Below are 16,890 nucleotides of genomic sequence, written 5' to 3'. Positions count from 1 at the left end.
CAATCAGATAACCCAAATGTAATGACTACAACAGTGAAACACGAAGAACATATATAATTTTGGTGATTGTGCGTATCTCAACGTTTTCCTGAAGGGGTCATTTGGGTGAATGTTTCATTTACGGACATGTGTATAACATGTAGTAATGAAGATGTTGGTAGGGGAAATAATTAATGTGTGTACCAGGGAAGTGCTTGTGCATACATGGTCAGACTGCTGAAGACTATAATACAGATACTGTGTAACAAGTACAGGTTATCTATAGCTCAGGTGTCACTGATGGTCATTATAATTTTTTGTTTATGTATCCAGCTTGCAAGAATAATTAATTTACTGTTAACAATATGCACATACTGCATTGAGGAAAACTGATGGGTTTTATTGTAACCAGAGTGATGGTCAGATGCGATAACTGGAATTATTACTTTTGTGACCAATTCTAACATGTATGAACCAGATAAGTTTGACATTTCTGCTTGTATTACTGCACTTCTGCTTATACTCAGTAGTTGGGCATGTTTCCACGCTTTGTCAGTCATGGGTGGAAATTAGTTGGTAGGAGGAAGGGCTCAGTAGCATCCAAGTGTTATACTATTATGGCTGAATTATAGTCACGTTTCCATTTTGTGTGGTCTGATATAATTCCTTGACAGATATGGAAAACAGCAAACAGTCAATGGGCAGCTCACAAGGCCAGACGTTTACAGAATCGGTTCATGCATGGCTTGATGCACAGGGTCGGTGGATCTACAATCTGCCATGAAAGCATCACCGCAGAAGATGCTCACTTGTTCAGAAGGGATGGCATTCACCTAACTGAGGAGGGCATTGCATTCTTCTTGACTGACTTCCACAATGGCGTGAGAAGAGCTATGCAGGATTGGTAACATGCAGCGTGTGAGAAGAATGGAAAACACCCAAGACCAAGTAGGACCAGTATGGTAAGTAAAACTCTATTACGAAATGTGTTATGTAAAATATATTTTTCTTAGTTTGGCAAATAACTGTGGTAAGGAGCTGAAGATGCTGAGAAAGAACAACTGTTTCAGGAGAGTGCTACCACGTACAATCTAATATGTCAGTGACCATCCTGCAATACTTCTTTTTTTATTCTGCTTTTATCAGGCATATGTAGAGTTTAGATAACAGGAAGGCCTTAGTAATACAGAACTTGATCCCTTAGGTTCATTGATATCAGTTTTGTTAGGACTGAGGTTATGGAAATTACGATTTTTTCATATTTTGGTAAATAACATTGCAAGGGAGCATCTCAATGTGCTAAGTAATACCTAATTTTGAAGACAGTATTGATAGTTCCAACATGGTAAAAGAATGGTGCCTGTATGTTGTACACATGTGCAGATCTCAAAGTTTGTTTCGGACTTAGGTTATGGAAATTATGATTTTTTTTCATATTTTGGTAAATTACTTTGCAAGGGAGCTTCTGAATGCGCCAAGTAATACCTCATTTTGAAGACAGTATTGATGGTTCCAATAGGGTAAAAGAATTGTGCCTGTATGTTGTACACATGTGCAGATAGCAAAGTTTGTTTTGGACTTAGGTTATGGAAATTATGATTTTTTCATATTTTGGTAAATAACTTTGCAAGGGAGCATGTCAGTGTGCCAACTAATACCCCATTTTGAAGACAGTGTTACTCCTTTCAACATGGTAAAAGAACTGTGTCTGTGCACTGTACACATGTAAAGATATCACAGTTTGTTTAGTCTTGTACGATTATGAAAATTATATATTTACAATACTTCTCATTATTATACCCATATCTTTGCAAGAGAGCATGGTGATCACACAAATGATGCATCATTCTGAAGCTGACATTCAGTTGCACAACTTCTACCCTGATATGTAGGCTCGGTCTGTTACAGGTGATGAGATATTATGCTTTGTTTATTTTATCAATTATGAAAAATAATATATTAATAATATTTCTGGGAATATCTCAAGAAAGGTGCATCACACAGTAATGGTTAAAGTATCATTTTATAGCTGACATTCATACTAACAAATTAAATTCAAATTGTATGGGTCTGTGTGGTACAATGACCAAGATATTGTGCTTTGCTTTTCCAAAAAGGTAAAACATATGCACAATATCAACATTCCTTGCCAAATATTTAATAATCACTGATATGCACTGTTGACATTTACACTGTTGGAAAGGTCAGTGTCTTATGAACAACTTTTGCATTTACATTTTTAGTCTAGCTCTTATAGTTAGAGAGTTATGAACATTTGTTTTCTGTATGGTATTACAAATGAATTTTCTGAAAATGATCTCGGGCTGCACTGTTGTTCCTATGGTGGAATTAAGCAGGCAGCTTTTACTGAGCCGCTCCAGAGTGAATGAGTTAAAAAAAAAAAAAAAAAAAACAGAACAGAAACTAGCAATACAGAACAGTAGCAATTAAAAGATGTAGCAACAGTTATGAGAGAATTGCAAATTTTACAGTTCACATGATTCTATTTCAGGTTTACATCATGGTGGAAATGCTGTGGGTTAAGTACAGTTTGATTTGCTGTAGAATAACTCTATGTTCAGCTCTGAAGGTGAAGAAGAAATTGTAGTTCCTTCAGGTGGTTGGGCAGGGATTCCCATATTGGAGATGCAAGGATGGAGAAACAGTGACTGGTACAGTGTAGCCTGCTTTGTGGGGGTTGGGGTGTTAGAGGAGTGTTGCTTGGGAGAAGTGTCAGAGGTTGTAATGTGTGTTTAGTAAAAAGCTTGGCAACTAGTGGTGTGAATGATTTAGCCTGGTGAAGTCTGAAGATCAGAGAGCCTATCAGCAGTTCTACTCTTTGTTGCAATGGCAGTCATTTGATTTTTTTGAGGGTGAGGCAGTCATGCTCAAACTGTAAGACTTTGTTTTCAACAGCCTGTAGTGTGGAGGCTATTATGAGTAGTCCACATACAAGCTGGGCTTGAAGGGGGAAAAAAAAAAAAACAGAGCACAGATTGCTGTAATTATGAGCTCTACACCACTTAGGCCTGAGATGCAAGTGCAACACACTCTGCATAAAAGGGCAGCCAAATGCAAAACAAGGTATACAAGATAATCCAAGTGTGATGTACACCACTAAACACAGGCCACTTCAGCACTATAACAGCAGTCTACAAAACTGAATACCCACTTAGCTAAACCTATTTGCTTTATCACATGATCTTCTTGTGAAGCTGTGATACAACAAGCAAAAGGATTACAGTTTTTGTCTGTTATATTCCCACTCTTGTAAAGGAGAAATCGCGTCTGCCTTATCTGTTTATGGGCACCTCTCTGTTTTGATACATGGTAAAACTCTAATGTTAGGGTTGTGGCTTCCAATTAGATCTTACAGAACACTAGGGTAAATTCTAACAAGTATCTGCCTTTCCATAGTTTTAGAAATCCTAGTCTGATTTAACTCGAATGTTTCAATTTAGCAAGTGCAGCTATCCTTCAGCTTGGTACTTTTCTCTCTAATGCACAAAAAAAAAACAAGGTTTCACAAACTTTTTATAGACGCATCTATTATTTTACTGCTGCGGTATTTATTACTAGGACTCCCCTTTCCAAACTGTTCTGTTTTACATAATTCAGTTCCCTTTCTTGCTATTCTTGAATTCTATCCCTCACAAATGGCATTTTTTTCTTAAATGCTGTTACAATTATGGAAATCACTATTCTTTCCTCTGATGCAGTTAAAAAAAACAGCAGCATAACAAACATGCAGAAACTAGACATTACAGAGCTGATAAAATGTGAGGTTTCCAAATACTGCATGGTTCCTCTTACCTTGTATTCTTCTTGACGTTTTACGCATTCTTTATTTTCACAATTAGGGTTAGGCCTCATGATCATTGTGGGAAAAAAATCCTGCATTGCATTGTAGCCCAAATAGTAACTGACTGTGCCAAATTTCAGAAGGTACCTGTAAAAATAAAACAGGACAGCAAGGAAAGCACAGGATCAGACATGCTGGTTTACTTAACTAGAAAAGATGATGTATTGAGGACACTGGGAAAATGAAGTGCTCGTCTTCCAAACACCCAGTACAACCTGCAGGAATACAAGACTACCCTCTTTATAATGTATCTTAGCAAGTCAATAAGCTCCATGTTTATACAGCCTAATCCTTTTTTTTTTTTTTTTTTTTTTTTTTTGCACACATCAGGACAAATGTGAAACAAAATAACATTCCTGCAATTAAGCCACAGTTTTACAAATGTTAAGTCCTTGTTTCTCAAAGCAAACAAATTGTTAGAAAAATACTTTACTTACTCATACTAAGAGCGGACTCTATCTCCTCAATGCTTGTTCAATGAAATGAATACACAGACAATGCAAAGGACAGGAGGAAATTTGGTATTTTCTTACACAAGAAAGAGGGTGAAAAGATGCAGAATCATACCTAGGGTGGGGGTAAAGAATGCAAGCTGTTAGGGGGCACTACTTGCAGGTGCTGATGGTGCAGTAGTGTCATACAGGCATTGAATGAATGATGATGCATTTGAGGTCATGGTTGAAGCACTTAAGTTCTTGGTGTGTGTGACAACTGTAGCAAGCTGTCTCTCTAACATTTGTTTCAAGCAGCTTGCTACAGTTTTAGATGGGGTCCTTTTTATGTATTTTTAGCTAAGGGGGTACCAATCTGTAGAACTGCACATGGTGCCAAATGGCATGACTATGGTTTTGAAGAGATGCAGCAATTATTTCAAGTGCCTTGGGATTAAGATGAGGTGCAGGAACATCCCAACTAACATGGTCACCTATTCTTCCCGATTATTTTACCAGAAGTTTTTAAAAGGAGAAATATTTCTAAAAGTAAGCCACGAAAAGGAACTCTGCATTGCTGACTATAATCACTAGTAAAAACTGGCCAACAAAGTTCAAATGCAAGGGTTTTTTTTCATTCGTTTTACTTGGCTGCTCACTTACTTGATTATGTAGCTATTCTGTCTCATGTGATAAAAAATACAGGTAATAAATTACGTGCAAGTTCTTACTGCATCAGTTACTCTACTAGAGGAACCCCCCTCATGGGTCCTATGACTGGATTCAGCCTCTTCAAAAATCACAGTCCAACATTTTTCTCGCAAGATTTAAGGCTTGGAGTAGGTGTAGTAGTCAGTGCGTGAAATCACAGACTAATAACATCCAGCTCCCGAGCCTGCCAGTTTGTACCAAACCAGAAGTAAACACACTCCTGCCTACCGAGGAATAACATTTAAGATACAATACTTACACTGCTGCAAACATAAATGCAGAGGCTGAAAGGCCACCATTCTCAAGCAGGGTCCTCTCACAAATCAGCTAATACAGTAAAAGAATGTGTCCATATTTAAAATGGAGGAACCTCCTTGGTGGGTCCTACTACTGGATTAAATCCCAAACATAAATCACCATGATAGAAGGAGTCAGAGGTCAAGACCAAGGACCAAATTTCGGAAAGTGGAGTCCTTAAATACAAACACAGCAAAGAAAGTACAAATTCTGGAGTCTCAGTTATAATGACACTTGAAGCTATGTACCAAAAACCAAGTGGTTGAAGTGCAGATGGCTGCGATGGAGGCACTCAAAGAAAGCACTGAAACAGCTACTCCATTTCTGAAATAGCCTTTGGCTGAAGCATTCCTTAATGGGTGCCCGATGACAAAAGATGATGCAGTTGGTAATCAACTTTGAATGGATTTGTTTTGCAACTGTCAGCCTTTACCTTCCTGGAAGCAAAAGAAAAGAACAGTCACCATTCAATCTTCTTAAATTCATGCACTCATGTTAGGTAAAACCTAATCCATCAGTGCATATTCAGAGTACAAAGGGCTCTCTCTACTACCCCGCTTTCTTCCCTGGTCCCAAGGGATAATTCAGAAATTACCTTATTTATTATTTTTTTTTTTTGCTGTCCCCCAGGTGTTGTCCAGTGAGTCTCCCTCCTCCATCCTACTGGCTCATTCATACCCCTCTCTGGCAGGAGACAGGTGCTCTCCAGCCCAGATGACAGTTTCACAATTCATTTGTTCTGTTGCTAGAAGGCCTATTTATTCTCCAGAACGGTGACAGCCAGGAGCAGTAGGGAACAGGCCAGACTATCAGACCTGGCTGACTCCTCCTCCCCTCTGTTTGGAGTTCCTAATCTCCACATTGGCTCTCTAGTGTCCTACCAGTGCAGTCAGTAGTGGGGAGCAGACATACCTTTGCCTACATTCTGATCTCCTGACAAGCCCTGGCAATAAATGTTTTACAGGCTCATGAGCAGAGAGGGAATTACATGTAGTGTTCCTTTTAGGTATCACCCAAGCAGCAAGCCAGAACCACCTTCCTATCTGCAGGATAGGTGGGCTGACAGGAAAGTACAGTTTTGTACCTACCATAAATGTAGATGTCCGATAGATATGCAACTGCAGTCATAATATATGGGTTTGTCCTGCCTCAGGCAGCCCTCGGTCAGCCGGATTCCAAAGTCTGGGTCCCACGTCGGCTGATGTCGCATTTCTCTCCGACGTCAGAGCGGCTGGAGTATATAAGCATCAGCCGATGCCATCTTCTTCAGTGTTTCTTGCCCCAGATGCCAGGTGCCCTCCAAGGAAGGCTGTAATCAAATTGGAAGACAATAATAGGTTTCCAGACAATAAATAAGCAATAAACAGATGTTATGTGATCCTATCTCGCCTACATTCAGTACTGATGGGCTCGGAGCCGATCCCTCGGCTCCGACTCGGCACGCTATGCTATAGAGCGAAGCCTCTTATTGGCTGAGCTATTTCTTATCCCAGGATGCACCACCACTAATCCCTCAGATCTCGTTTGCCACTTACAAGCTAGGACGTGGTCTCAAACTTGGCTGAGCTAAGTACTGTTTTCTTCAAAGTTTCCTGTCAGGAATTTTGCTATTTTTACCCCAAAAGCTGTTTTAACAGCTATTGTTGTTGTACGAGTGGTTTTTGATAATTTTTGAGAAAAATTGTGTTTTGGGTTAAGGGAAGGTTTCCCGTTTAAGTTAGAGGGGCCTTCCCCTATTCTTATCTAGCGTCTTTTATTTTTTATAGGAGGTCAAGTACCTGCTTAAGTTAGAGGGTCTTGACCCTCCTTTTCAGTGATTTTTTGTCCTGATATTGTGTTTTATTTTGACATTGTGTATTGTCTTGTGTAAAAAAACTTGGTTTTCAGTTTTCCGTGTGGTAAAATTTTTCACTATACAGCTACTTTAACTTGTTTTTTAGTGAACTGTCAGTCAGCATGTCTAAGGAACATAGACCCTCTGGGTTTAAAAAGTGCGCGAGGTGTGGTTACAAAATGTCGATAACTGACAACCACTCCTCGTGCGTTTATTGTTTAGGCGCCAAGCACCTACAGGAGTCCTGTAGCGTGTGTCACGCCTTTTCTTCTAGAGTCCTCCAAGAGAGGAAGAATAAATTAATATTAAAAGGGCTGATTAAACCCTCCTTCGAGGAGGCCTTATCTTCCTCTTCCTCTCCTACCAAGAAGAAAAAAGTGTCGGCTCCGACCAGTCTGTCAGAACCGACTGCCAAAAAACCTAGGCAGGCTTCTCCATCGGCTCCACGGACTTCGGAGACGAGGGCGGAACGGTCTGCCTTGATGCCTCCAGTCTCGACCCCTCTGGTTTCGGAGCCGAGGACTGGGGCATCGAGAGGCGGGTCACCTTCATCGGCTCCACTGATTTTGGAGCCGATGAGGGTTGCCGGCTCAGACTCTTCCCCTTCGGTGCCGAAGTCCTCATCGGCACCGAGGGAAATTGTTGTGAGATCTCCCTCGGAACCGATAGTAGTCGAATCCATTCGGAGCTGGTCCCCTAGTCCTATGGAGCTGATGGAGAAGTCGGTTCGGACCCGATCGGTGTCATCTAGATCCTCCAAGATGTCTGATTCGGACATCGACAGGGTGCTCCTAAGACTTTTCCAGTCTTCGGTGTTTCAAAAGTTAGTTTCGGCTCCAGCCCATTCGGCTTCGGAGCCGATGATCCACCCTGTTATTATGGTTCCTCCTCCAACAGCCTCGGCACCGTTGGAGCCGGTGCTGGTGGAGCCGATGGAGGTTTTCGGGTCGGGCCCGACCCTTACTCCAACTCCGGCTCTCGAGTCGGAGTTCGGTACACGGACTTCCTCTGTCGGCCCCGGGGGGGGGACGCTTCGGGACTGATGTTTTCGGTCCCAAGCCTTCCTCTCGGTGCGCCGGCTGCGGGGGTACCGTCTACCGTTGTGGCCACAGAGGTGGGACCTTCCCAGGATTCTGGTTCTCCCGCCTTCAGGGCCATGAGGAGTGCGTTAGCCAAATCTTCTTTGGCTACCTCCACGGTCTCCCCAGCTCCTTCCCTGCATACGGAGACTGACAGCGGAGCCCCGGGGCCTGAGGTTACCCCCACTGGGGGTTCCCCCCCTCCTGGAGGTCCCTCTGAAGCTTCTTCGGAGGAACCCCCGAGGAAGAGATTGTGCAAGAGGAAGCATGTTGACTCCCCCGATGAGTCTCTCCCATCAGACACTGATCTTGATGATGCAGAGGGGTCCCCTAAGTCGTCCTCAGATGATGTCTCCTTTGCAGACATCCTGGAAGCCCTTAAACAACGAGGCGGCTGGCAATCCAAACCCCCTTCTGCTGATGAGTCGGTGTTCCTTAAGGCCTTCGGGGCTCAGCCCTCCGCCTCCTGGGTGTCTCCGCCCTTCGACGAGCTCCTAGATTTGATCTGTCGAAGGGCGTGGGAACACCCAGACTCTGTGGAACCGGTGCCTGCTCGTCCAAATAAGTTCCTGACAGCACCCCCAGAAAAGGAGTTTTTGACGAAAGGTGTGGCTGTAGATGCCTTGGTGGTGGCATCTGCTACCCAGCAAGATGTAGCAGAGGCTTCGACGTCCGTCCATCCTAGGAGCATGGATCGGTACGGTAAGTGCACCCTAAGTTCAGCGGCCTTTACTTTAAGGTCCCTGAACTATCTCACGCACTTTACCAGATTTCAGAGGGATCTGATTAAAGAACTTTCAGATACCCTCTTGGGTAACCTGCCTGAGCAGCTGGCCCAGACGGTTGGCTCTCAGCTGGCTACGCTGTCGTCCATATCAAACTCGTCCATGAGGCTCATTTCTTATGCGGCTGAAGGCGTAGTAGAGCGGCGTACAGGAATTGCTCACGGAGGCAAGCCTGGCTCCGCCTGTGTCATTTTGCGGAGGCCTTTAAGTCTTCCTTTGCCGACGCCCCCTTTGATGGGTCCTCTTTGTTTGGACCCAAGGTAAAGGACACATTGACCTGCTGCGAGCAAGAAGGTAAGACTTTGACTGCCGTAGGGGCACGATTTTCCACTCCCTTTCGGCCTTACCCCAAGGCTAAAAGAGGAGGGAAAATGTGGTTCCGTAGATCTCAGAAGTCTTACCCCTCACAGCAGGACGATCCCCCTTCTAGAGGCAGAGGAGGGGGAAATTCTTCTGGAAGACGCCGTCCCAGAGGCGGTAGGGGCCCCCACAACACTGGACACCGCGAGTCCTTTCGTGGCTCTTCAGCCTTTCACAGTCCCTGAGGGATTGCCCGACTGTGCAGCTCCGGAGCCAGTCGGGGGTCGTTTTTCGAGGCACCTAAAAGCCTGGGAAGGTATCACTCAGGACCGATGGGTGCTTCGAATTATCGCCGGAGGTTACGCCATCCCATTCTCTCACTCCCCACCTCAGTCCAAAAAAATCCTGGACCCGCCACCCAGTCAACGGGAAACTGCAGCCTCAGAAGTTTCAAAGCTGCTGCAAAAAGGAGTCATCCAACCGGTCCCCGCAGACCAGATCGGATTAGGGACTTACTCAAGATTCTTTTAGGTGCCAAAAAAGACCGGGGACTTGAGGCCCATTTTGGATCTCAGCATTCTAAACCGTTCAGTCACAAAGTCCAAGTTCCGAATGGTCACCCTACAATCCATTCTCCCACTGCTGGAGAAAGGTGTTTGGATGTGCTCCATAGATCTCTAGGATGCTTATTACCATATCATGGTACATCAGGCGTCCAGGAGACATCTGCCCTTCAGCCTAGGAGACAGTCATTTTCAGTTCCGCGCGCTGCCCTTTGGTCTCACCACAGCCCCCAGGGTGTTCACCAAATGTTTGGCGGTCGTGACTGCTCACCTGAAAAGTCTAGGATTCCAGGTGTTTCCGTATTTAGACGACTGGCTCCTAACTGCCACCTCCAAGCATCTACTATTGCGGAGCCTACAAGCCACGATATCACTGGGCACTTCCCTTGGAATCACCTTCAATTGGCCAAAGTCTGTGTTGCTGCCATCTCAACGCATAATAGACTCAAACCGAATGCGGGTCTATCTACCTACAGAAAGGATACAAACCATACAGGCTCAAGTTCGAGCCTTACTTCCCAGATCCAAAACCCCAGCCAGAATGGTCCTGCAGCTATTGGGTTCTATGTCCGCCATGGTTCTTCTAGTTCCCCTAGCAAGGTTGCACATGAGAATTCTCCAGTGGCTTCTTTCAACTCAGTGGTCCTTTCAGGATCTCCCTCTCAGTCACCTCATATGGATCACGGAAACCTGCAAACGGGACCTTTGCTGGTGGCTGGTGCCCTCCAATCTGGATCAGGGACGACCCTTTGTTTCACCTCCTCCTGTGGCCACTTTGACTACGGACGCCTCCCAGATGGGGTGGGGGGTGGGGCATTCCCTGGGCAGGTCAGTCCAAGGCAAATGGCATTCGGAGGAGACCCTACTTCATATCAACATCTTAGAAATGAGGGCGGTGCTTCTGTCCCTACAAGCCCTTCACGATTACCTCCCTCAGGGCGTAATTGCCGTTCACTCCGACAACATGTCAGTTGTATGGTACCTGAACAAGCAGGGAGGGACCAGATCCTAACCCCTTTGCAGAGAGGCCATGAGAGTTTGGGAATGGGCAGTGTCGACCAAACATTTTCTAGTGGTGACTCATATCCCGGGCAAGTCCAATGTGATAGCCGACAGACTGAGCAGAACTATCCTCTCTCCACACGAGTGGTCTCTGAACATTACGGTTGCAAATCAGATTTTCAGTAAATGGGGAGTTCCTTGTTGCGACCTCTTCGCGACTCTGCTGAATGCGAAGTGCAAAAAGTTCTTCTCCCTCACCCCGGCTCCGGGGGAGAGCCCTATGGACGCACTAGCCCATCCGTGGCCCACCGGCTTGCTATATGCTTTTCCACCAGTTCCTCTCCTTCCCAGAGTGATCCAAAAGGCGTCTCTCTTGGGGAGCAAAATGATCTTAGTTGCTCCTTACTGGCCTCGTCAGGTATGGTTCCCCTATCTTTGGAAATATGCACTGGAAGGTCCATGGTTCCTGGATCAGATCCTAGACCTATTGGTTCATCAGTCGGGACTATTCCACCAGTCCCTACACACCTTAAAATTGACGGCTTGGCTCCTCCTCTTCCGACTATAGTCAGGAATCATACCTTGGATCCGGAAGTTGTACACATTTTATCCTCGGCCCACAAGTCTGCTACAAAGAAATTGTATTCTAGCAAATGGAAGAGATTTGCTATTTGGGCTCAACTCCGGGGTCTGGATCCCATCACTATCCCCGTATCAGAAGTACTGAAATTTCTAACTTCCCTTTTCAATCAAGGCTCTTCAGTCTCTACCATCAAGGTTCAATTGGCAGCTATTTCCAATTTTCACGAATCTATAAACCCACCTTTAATGAGCAACAGATTGTGTAAGACCTTCTTGAAAGGTGCTGCTTTTACGACCTCCGATTTCTCATCCTGCTCCTCCATGGGATCTCGATGTGGTGTTACGTGCCTTAACTTCCTCCCCCTTCGAACCGGCAGCAACATGTGATTTAAAATTTCTATCGTGGAAAACTGCCTTTCTGGTGGCGATTACTTCTGCCAGAAGGGTTTCAGAGCTTCAAGCTTTGTCTGTAAAACCTCCGTACTTGGTTTTTCACAAAGATAGAGTATCTCTCAGGCCAAATCCATCCTTTGTCCCTAAAGTTTGTTCCAGTTTCTGCCTACAACAGTCATTAGAACTTCCAGTCTTCTTTCCGAAGTATTCTAACAAAGCGGAATACATATTCCACACATTAGATGTCCACAGGCAATTGCGTTTTATTTAGATAGGACCAAACAAACAAGGAAAACAGATCAATTGTTTGTATCCTTTTCGGACAATAAATTGGGCAAAGCCGTCACAAAGGTCACTATTGCCAAATGGATCAGGGACTGTATTACTCAAGCTTATTCTTCTTCTAATAAAGAGCTTACGACCTCTGTCAAAGCTCACTCTACAAGAGCTATGGCTACTTCAATAGCATTCCATTCTAAGCTTGCCATTAGTGACATTTGTGCTGCGGCTACGTGGTCCTCCCCGCACACTTTCATTTCTCACTACAAATTGGATGTGGCATCTACAGGACGAGCTTCATTTGGTTCCACAGTGCTCAGGAGTGCTTTCCAGTGAGCCACTCAGGATTTAGGTGCTAGGGACGCTGTCCCATCAGTACTGAATGTAGGCGAGATAGGATCACATAACATCTTTTAGTTATGTACTTACCATAACTTTAGATGTTTGGGATCCATCTCGCCTACATTCCCAATAACCCACCCTCCTTCCCCCTTCCTTGGAGATCAGAGGATATCAGAAGGTCCGAATCCTGTTGTTTCATCTTGAAACATCTGGCAATGTTATATAAACAAGTTGTGTATGTGTGCATGAATGCAGACAAACAAGATCTGGGGGATTAGTGGTGGTGCATCCTGGGATAAGAAATAGCTCAGCCAATAAGAGGCTTCGCTCTATAGCATAGCATGCCGAGTCGGAGCCGAGGGATCGGCTCCGAGCCCATCAGTACTGAATGTAGGCGAGATGGATCCCAAACATCTAAAGTTATGGTAAGTACATAACTAAAAGATACACCATAACAGATATCCCCAGCTAAGGATAACAGGGAGAGGAGTGGACCCAAGGCATAGAGGGGAAGGAGGGAGGGAAAACCCGACTGCAGTTGCATATCTATCGGACATCTACATTTATGGTAGGTACAAAACTGTACTATGTCCTTCAAGAATGCAACTGCAGTCATGACATATGGGTTGGTTGAATACCGTAGATTAGCTGGGGGAGGTGGTATGCTCTAGGAAAAGGATGGTGTAGCTATCAATCCCTGCATGACTGCCGAAGCAAAGCCTGCTCTGGATCTGGAAAATAAAGGGAGGTTGTAGTGTTTGGAAAATGTATGCACGGAGCTCCATGTAGCAGCTTCTAGAATGTCTTTTGTAGGCACCCCTCTTAAAAATGCTGTAGAGGTGGCTGTAGCTCTGGTGGAGTGTGGTCTGACATTGGCTGGCACACTCTTTCCATGGAAGGAATAACAGAATCTGATGCAATGTCCAATCCATTTTGAAATTGTCCGTTTGGAAATTGCTTTTCCTTGTACTCCAGGGGCATAATCTACAAAAAGCTGATCAGACTTCCTACTGGTCTTGGTTCTGTCTAGGTAGTAGCGAAGTTGTCTGTGTATGTCCAAGGTATGTAACAGTCTTTCCCCTTTGTTCTCATGTTTGGGAATGAAAGTAGGCAGGTGAATTGCTTGATTTAAAGAAACCCTAGATACCACTTTTGGCAGAAAGGTAGGGTTGGTTCGTAAGGAGACCCTGTCTCTGTGAAAAGTTATGAACGGTGGTATTGCCATTAAGGCCTGTAATTCCGAAACCCTTCTTGCTGAGGTAATGGCCAGCAGGAAAGCTGTCTTCCAGGAAAGAAATTGTAAATCCACAGAAGCTGCTGGCTCGAAGGGAGGTAGAGTCAATTTTTCTAGGACAAAATTGAGGTCCCAAGCTGGAACTGGTGCCTTTCTTGGGGGCTTTATATTCTTGATTCCTCTAAGAAATTGCCTTAACAAAGGATGTGAAAACACAGGTGGATCAGTGTTGTATCTAGCTGAGATAGCTGAAGCATGTATTTTTATGGAAGAGTATGAGAGTCCGTTATGTAGCATATCTGCCAAGTATTCCAGAATGAGTGGAATGCTCAAAAGTGATGCATCATGACCCTTGTTGGTATTCCAAATGCTGAATCTCTTCCATTTGGCTGAGTAAGCCTTTCTGGTGGATGGTCTGCGGGCTTCTGTTAGTATCCGCTGAACTTCCTTGGAGAGAGGTAAATTGAGGTTATTTATGGGATTTCCCAAGCTGTTAGCTGTAGCGTCTGGATGTTGGGATGAAGTCGTGTTGAATCAAAAGTTGGGGCCATTGTGGAAGGGCCCACATTTTGTTGTGACATATTCTCCGTAGTAGTGGGTACCAGTGTTGTCTTGACCAGTCTGGAGCTATTAGGATCCCCTTCGGCTGCTCTGCTTTGATCTTTAATAACACTGTGGTCATCAGTGGCAGAGGTGGAAATGCATAAATTATTAGGGAGCTCCAGTTGAATGACAGGACATCTATTTTCCATGCTTGTGGATGATATGTCCTTGAGCAGAACTTTTGTAAGTGATGATTGAGGTGGGAGGCAAATAGGTCTACGTCCGGCCTGCCCCATGTTGAGGTGAGTCGTATAAAGATGTCTGGATGTAGCCTCCATTTGTGGGGGTCTGGGAAATTCCTGCTTAGACTGTCCGCCAGAACATTGTCTTTGCCTGGAACAAACTGGGATTGTAACTGTATGTTTAGACCCAGTGATTTTTCCCAAAGATTCATTGTCAGTCTGCAAAGGTGGTAAGAATGAGTGCCCCCCTGCTTGTTTATGTACCACATCACAGTGGTGTTGTCTGTCCGTATTAGTAGGTGGCCTTGTTGAAGTTGTTGTCCAAAGGCCTCGATGGCATGCATTACTGCTAGCATTTCTTTTTGGTTGATATGCAGATGTGTTTCCTTTGGAGACCATTGCCCTTGAATACATCTGCCCTCCATGTGCGCCCCCCATCCAAGGTCTGAGGCGTCTGTGGTCATGGTCTGTGTTATCTGAGGTTTTTTGAATGACATACCTGTGTTTGACTGGCTTACTGTGGCCCACCATAGAAATTCCTTTTGAAGACATGGAATGAGTGGAATAGTTGCTTCTAGGTTGTTGCTGTGTTGAGACCATAAGCTTTTTAAGTACCATTGAAGCTTTCTCATGTGTAGTCTTGCTAGTGGAACCAGGAGAATGCAGGATGCCATGTAACCCAGGGCCTGTAGGAAACTCCTTGCAGTCATCTGGGTGAGCTTTGCTAAACTTTTGAAGTAATGAGTTAACTTCTTTTGCTCGTCTTCTGTCAGGTAAGCAATTTGAGAGGCTGTGTCTAGTTTGGCTCCTAAGAAGGTTATTTGCTGGGATGGCTGAAGTCTTGACTTTTGAAAGTTGACTGTGTATCCCAGAGCCTGTAGCAAGTGTATGACATAATTCAAGTTTTTTGTCAAGGTTAGTTTGTTGTCCGCTTGTATGAGGCAATCGTCCAGGTACGGGTAGATTTGAATCCCCTGGAGCCTGCAATGAGCAATTACTGATGCCAGGCATTTCGTGAATACTCTGGGCGCAGTAGATAAGCCAAATGGCAATGCTGAGAATTGATAATGCTCTGGCCCTGCAAGAAATCTGAGGTATCTTCTGCAGCTGTGTCTGATAGGGACATGCAGGTATGCCTCCTTGAGGTCCAGAGTAATCAGCCAAGACCCCTTGCCCAGCATGGGAAGGAGTTGCTGTAGAGTCAGCATTTTGAACTTTGGTACTATGAGAAAAGTGTTTAAAGCGGACAAGTCCAGTATTGGTCTCCATTGAGTTTCTTTTCTTGGAACAAGGAACATTCTTGAATAAAACCCCTGACCTTGCTCTTGTTGTGGAACTTTTTCTATTGCTTTGATCTGAGCAAGCAGAGAAATTTGCTTGATAGTCTCTGCCCTCTGATTTTGTGGAAGGTTTGGCATGCCTTGTTTTCTTGGCAAGGTATGAAAATGGAACCTGTAACCGTGGTCTATAATGTCCAAAATCCATTGGTCTTTTGTCAGTGTGTGCCAATTTTTTGAAAACAAAGATAACTTTCCGCCCAAAGGAGCTTCTGTTTGCTCCTTGGTCAGCGGAACTAGAGGAAAGTCATTGAGATTGTCCCTGCGGGGCAGGAGAAACCCCTGTGTCACTTTTTTGGTTTGCTGGTTGCCATTGTCGTCCCCTGTAGGATCCTCTGTATTGCCCTCTTCCTCGGGCACGCCTGTTTTTGTCCCTTTGAAATCTTTCAGGATTAGGAATGGACCAGTTTTTAGAAGGCCAGTTCCTGCTGAATCTGGGCGGCTGAACCTGGAGGAAATCTTTGACTGTCTGAACTGACTTGGCTTTTTCCTCAATGGACTTTAACACATCTTTAGCATTAGCACCAAAAAGCTTGTTCTTTTCCAAGGGTGCGTCAAGAAGTTTTGCCTTAACATGATCTGGTAAAGGTTGTTCTTTTAACCATGCATGTCTGAATGACCGCCCCTGTCATAGCTGCCCTACATGAAGCCTCCAATGCATCATATCCACACTGTAGAAAGTGATTGCTAACCTGCTGAGAATTATGCACAGCCTCCTGCAAAGACTTCCTATCTAAAGGTTCAGGAGAGGCCAATCTTTTCTGTAAATCATCTAACAGGAAATCCTGATATTGAAACATGTGAAAGAGACAATTGAGAGCTCTCATAGATAAAGTAGTGGAGGTGTAAACCTTCTTCCCCCATCTCTCCAAGGACCTTGCTTCCCTGTCGGAAGGCAAAGGGTTTTTGGAGGTGGTAGCTGAAACCCCTTTAGGCCCCTGGGAAATTGTTTCTAAATCAACAGCATGGGCCCTAAAGAAATGAGAATGGGTTTCTGGGACCTTATAGTATCTGTCAGGCTTGACAGGAGCAGGAGGAAGAGTATCAGGGGTAACACTGGAGTCAGAGTATAAATCATCCGAAACATCAAGCACA

At 44.5% G+C, this 16,890-nt stretch overlaps 1 protein-coding gene across 1 annotated transcript in view; it reads right to left on the bottom strand.

Moving 5' to 3' along the window:
* Window positions 1-16,890, bottom strand: part of UBA5 (ubiquitin like modifier activating enzyme 5) — a 443,420-nt gene that overhangs the window by 142,553 nt on the left and 283,977 nt on the right. The window contains exon 9 of the mRNA XM_044061527.1: window positions 3,793-3,928. Within this exon, the coding sequence (XP_043917462.1) occupies window positions 3,793-3,928 (136 nt within the window). The remainder of the gene's footprint in view (window positions 1-3,792; window positions 3,929-16,890) is intronic.

Source organism: Protopterus annectens, chromosome 2.part0 (genome assembly GCF_019279795.1).
Source record: "Protopterus annectens isolate FY-2018-M chromosome 2.part0, PAN1.0, whole genome shotgun sequence".
NCBI lineage: Eukaryota > Metazoa > Chordata > Ceratodontiformes > Protopteridae > Protopterus > Protopterus annectens.
This window is presented reverse-complemented; position numbering and strand designations above follow the sequence as displayed.